Source organism: Lolium perenne, chromosome 4 (assembly GCF_019359855.2).
Source record: "Lolium perenne isolate Kyuss_39 chromosome 4, Kyuss_2.0, whole genome shotgun sequence".
NCBI classification, from domain to species: Eukaryota; Viridiplantae; Streptophyta; class Magnoliopsida; order Poales; family Poaceae; genus Lolium; species Lolium perenne.
Genome location: NC_067247.2, coordinates 280039173 through 280044015, shown reverse-complemented (window position 1 = coordinate 280044015; position 4843 = coordinate 280039173). Strand labels below are relative to the sequence as shown.

Below are 4843 nucleotides of genomic sequence, written 5' to 3'. Positions count from 1 at the left end.
GGCCACAAGCCGGCGTAAGCCTCCATGAACGCTACGAAGCAGCTCAGGAGGACGCACGCGTTGGCCGGCAGGTGGTGCGGCTGGAGGCCGAAGTGGTCGAGGAATTGCCGGAAGAACGGCGAAGCCGGCAGACCCAGCCCGCGATCAAGATGCGCGCCGAAGACGACGCGCTCACCGGGCTCCGGATTGGGCTCCACCTCCTCGGCGGGCACCCGCGTGATGACCGACTGCGGGATCCGCCGGAGGCGCACCAGGCGTTCGATGTCGTCCTCCCGCATGTAGGAGCCCCTCCACGATCCGCTGGGGGACGCCATTGACGAGGACGAGGAAGAAGATGACCAGGAGAGGCTGAACGGCGAGGAAGAACCTTGCGACCGCGGCGGCGACAACGGCGGCTGAGGACGCTCCGTCGAGATGCGCGGCCCCGTGGCGCCGGATTGACGGAGTGGCGGCGGTGGATCGGTGAAGATTTGCCCGCCGGAGTTCGCCAGCGGAAGAAGTTCGCCGGAGCAACAGCAAGCTCGAGCGCGCAGAAGAGGGAAGCAGGAGCGCGAGGAGGAAGAAATGGCAAGTGGCCGCCTCGAGGCGCTCCCCCGCGGCATATATAGCCACCCGACGCGGGCGGTTGGCCTCCAAGTGGCGGTCGTGGGCCGTAACTCCTCCCACGTCGCCGGATTTACTGCGCCGTAACTGCGCCGTAACTCCTCCCACGTCCACGACGGTTACCGAAAACGGCCACACCACGTCGCCCACTACCGCACCGGATCCGGGGGAACATTGATGTGACCAGACGAACCGGCCGACGGGCCAGGCGTCAGACCCGTCAAGTCGGGCGCAGGACCCGAGGCGGCGGAGGCTCCGGCGCGCCGCAAGCCGGAGCCGGACCAAAAGTTCCACTCGAGCCGAAATTCATCAGCAAGGCGGAGGCGCCATCAGATCTTGCGAGAAAGCAAAAATTGTACAAGTGTAAAACGCGGCCGGCTGGGGAGCACGGCAGAACGAGCCGGATGAGGCGCGGCCGAATGGAAATTCTCGATCGGCCCCTCCAAGTGCCATCAAATATATTCGAGAAGCCGGGAAAACCTGCCTAGGTCCTTCTAAACGCAGGACCTTGCCGGCCGGGGCTAATGTCGGGGAAGACCCGGATAGGGCAATGGACGCGGAGCAGCCGGTGACCACCGGCCGGTGGCGGCAAGGCCGGCCGAGGAGCAGCGGCCGCCGTGGTCGAGCCGGTCCGGCAGCTCTAGATCCTAGTCGGCCTGCTACGGCCACCAATGCTGTAGCTGGGCCGGCTTCTACAAGCCATATCCGACTGGGGTTTGTACCTCAGACCGACTCGAGGCTGGCGAGTCTTGCACTGGAAGGAACCGGGTTGGTGATCCGGGTTCCCAAAGTCCACGCTGACTCCATCTTCCGTAAAGCGCGGGGCACTGTGGAGCAATAGTGCCACGCGCCGGACAGGCCGTCAGAGCTTACGACGATCCGTACTGGCTACAGTGGCTGACGGCTGTACACTGCCGCCGATCAATCCCCACTGCCCGCTCGCCATGCGCCTCCCGTCCGTCCGCTTCCTGCCGTCGAGCACGGCACCCGCCGTGGCAGCCGCGAACGCGCGCATCGCCTGGCTGGCGCGCGCGGGGAACATGGAGGGCGCGCGCGCAGCCTTCGAGGCCATGCCCCTGCGCACCACCGCCTCCTACAACGCCCTCATCGCCGGCTACTTCCGCAACCACCTCCCGGACGCCGCGCTCGGCCTCTTCCGCGCCATGCCCTCCCGCGACCTCGGCTCCTACAACGCGCTCATCTCCGGCTTCTCCCTCCGCCGCCACACCCTCCCCGACGCCGCGGCCGCGCTCGCCTCCATCCCCGTACCCCCCTCCGTCGTCTCCTTCACCTCCCTCCTGCGTGGGTACGTGCGCCACGGCTTCCTCCACGACGCCACCCGCCTCTTCCACCAGATGCCCGAGCGCAACCACATCTCCTACACGGTTATGCTCGGCGGCTTCCTCGACGCCGGCCGCGTTGACGAGGCCCGCAGGCTGTTCGACGAAATGCCGGACAAGGACGTGGTCGCACAGACGGCCATGCTCTCCGGGTACTGCCAGGCTGGCCGGACCGCCGAGGCACGCGTTCTGTTTGATGAAATGCCCAAGAGGAACGTTGTATCGTGGACTGCCATGATATCTGGATACGCTCAGAACGGGAAGGTCAACCTTGCGCGGAAGCTTTTCGAGGTGATGCCGGATCGCAACGAGGTGTCGTGGACCGCGATGCTGTTCGGGTACATACAGGCTGGCCAGGTCGAGGACGCCGAGGATCTGTTCAATGCAATGCCGGAGCGCCGCCCAGTGGCTGCCTGCAACGCGATGATGGTCGGGTTTGGCCAGCGCGGGAAGGTGGATGCTGCCAGGGCAGTGTTTGAGAGGATGCGAGAGAGGGATGGTGGCACGTGGAGTGCGATGATTAAAGCGTATGAGCAGAACGAGTTCTTGGTGGAGGCGCTCTCTACCTTCCGTGACATGTCCTGGAGAGGTATCCGTCCAAACTACCCTTCGGTCATTAGCATCCTTACCGTGTGTTCGGCACTAGCTATTCTCAACTCTGGAAGAGAGTTGCATGCTGCAATGCTGAGATGCTCCTTTGACATGGATGTCTTTGCTGTGTCAGCATTGATCACGATGTACATCAAATGTGGAAATTTGGATAAGGCCAATAGGGTGTTCAGTATGTTTGAGCCCAAAGATGTTGTGATGTGGAACTCGATGATCACTGGTTATGCTCAACACGGGTTGGGGGAGCAAGCACTCGGAGTATTTAATGACATGCAATTTGCGGGAATGGCACCTGATTCAATTACTTATATAGGGGTCCTCACTGCTTGTAGCTATACCGGGAAAGTTGAAGAGGGTAGGGAATTTTTTAATTCTTTGTGTAGGAATTCTGCCATCCGACCAGGAGCCGAGCATTATTCTTGCATGGTTGATTTGCTTGGTCGAGCTGGACTTGTAGATGAAGCATTGGATTTGATTAACAACATGACATCTGAACCGGATGCTATCATCTGGGGAGCTCTGATGGGAGCCTGTAGGATGCACAAGAATGCTGAGATTGCCGAACTTGCTGCTAGGAAGCTGTTGGAGCTAGAACCTGAGAGTGCTGGACCATATGTTTTGCTCTCTCACATTTATACATCCACTGGGAGGTGGGAAGATGCTTCCAAGTTGCGGAAGTTCATTAGCTCAAGGAATTTAAACAAGTCACCAGGCTGTAGTTGGATAGAGTACGACAAGAGGGTGCATCTCTTCACATCTGGTGATGTATTAACACACCCAGAGCATGCTATTATCACTAAGATGTTGGAGAAGCTAGATGGTCTATTGATGGAATCTGGTTACTCAGCTGACGGAAGCTTTGTGCTGCATGATATTGATGAGGAGCAAAAAGTTCATAGCTTGAGATATCATAGTGAGAGGCAGGCTGTAGCATATGGACTTTTAAAAGTCCCAGAAGGAATGCCCATTCGTGTCATGAAGAACCTTAGAGTGTGTGGTGACTGCCATGCTGCAATGAAGCTGATTGCAAAGATAACTTCCCGGGAAATCATACTCAGAGATGCTAATAGGTTCCATCATTTCAAAGATGGATTGTGTTCATGCAGGGACTATTGGTGAGGTGAATGGCTAGGTCAATTCCTTCCTCTACATCATCTCATCCTTCTATCTGGTAAGCCACAGTATCTGGTACAGTTACCCTTGGGCATTGGTTTCAGAAATCCTCCTTTTGATGATGCTTCTGCTTTCTGTCTCTCATGACAGTTGTTACTTTTGGGTTATCAAATAATAATTCCATTTGGCAATATATGCAGATCCTGTTGAGTTCATCATTGACGGCTTTAGGATAACTAGTTTAATGACATCTTAATTTTCTTATAGGGAACATATTCATAATCTGGGGTTTCATCTGAACATGATTTCATCATCTATTACAAGCAAACTGCACATGATGGACTTGTTCCCTTGAGGTATGTTTGCAACTCATGATGGTCGAATGATGCGACTGTTGCTCTAAGTGAGATCACTTCTTATAGTTCAAAGTTTTGTTTAACTAAAACCTAGGAACTCACCTATTACAGAGATAAGACTGCAAGCACAAATCATTTTCTAGTGCAGGGTTCTTATTTCTCAAGAGGAGCATATTATTATCTCGCAAAATCTAAATGTGCACGGTTTCCTCTTACAGTGTGCTCGCTTTCCCTTCCATCAGGTGCTGCATCAAGACGGTTCTTATCCACTCAACTCTGCCTGTAAGCTCATCTCCAAAGCTGCAAGTAGGATGGCAGGAGAGAGAGTCTGGAGATGTGGGTGAGAGATCCTACGAGAAGAGGTGGTGATGATGGTACATGTTAACGTCCTCGGCAGAGAACATATCTAGTGATACCACACCTTATTTGATACCATGATACCACTCTTTAAATTTTAATTTTTAAATGTCAAAAAATTCAAAATCAAAATTTTGGGTGTTCACAAGATGTGTGTCTACATACCGTGTAACTTTCATAACCAAATTCAAGATACCCTAAGAGAAGCAAAAATGAGAAATCAAGCATGAATAGTGTCACATAAAGACAAAAACACAAAATGTCACTATTCACATAGCATTTGTCTTTTTTTTTCTCTTGGTGTATTTTAAATTTGAATGTGAAAAGTATAGAGAAGGTAAACACACATCTTGTCAACAACCACAAATTTGTTTCATATTTTTTTAATGCTTACAATTTAAATTTTATGAAGTGGTATCATGGTATCATGTGAGGTGTGGTATCACTAGATATTTTCCCTCCGTC

The 4843-nt window shown here is 53.7% G+C and overlaps 1 protein-coding gene across 2 annotated transcripts; it reads left to right on the top strand.

Annotated features, from left to right (window-relative positions):
- Window positions 1-1510: 1510 nt before the first annotated feature.
- On the top strand, window positions 1511-4401 carry LOC127295537 (pentatricopeptide repeat-containing protein At1g56690, mitochondrial). Of its 2 annotated transcripts, none has more exons than XM_051325502.2 (3): window positions 1511-3723; window positions 3933-4021; window positions 4264-4401. In XM_051325502.2, exon 1 carries the CDS (start codon window positions 1548-1550, stop codon window positions 3669-3671), a length of 2124 nt encoding a protein of 707 aa, XP_051181462.1. In that variant the 5' UTR covers window positions 1511-1547; the 3' UTR covers window positions 3672-3723; window positions 3933-4021; window positions 4264-4401. The 2 variants fall into 2 exon arrangements, with proteins under 2 accessions (XP_051181462.1, XP_051181461.1); XM_051325501.1 differs by having other exon boundaries at window positions 4240-4330.
- Window positions 4402-4843: the final 442 nt, after the last annotated feature.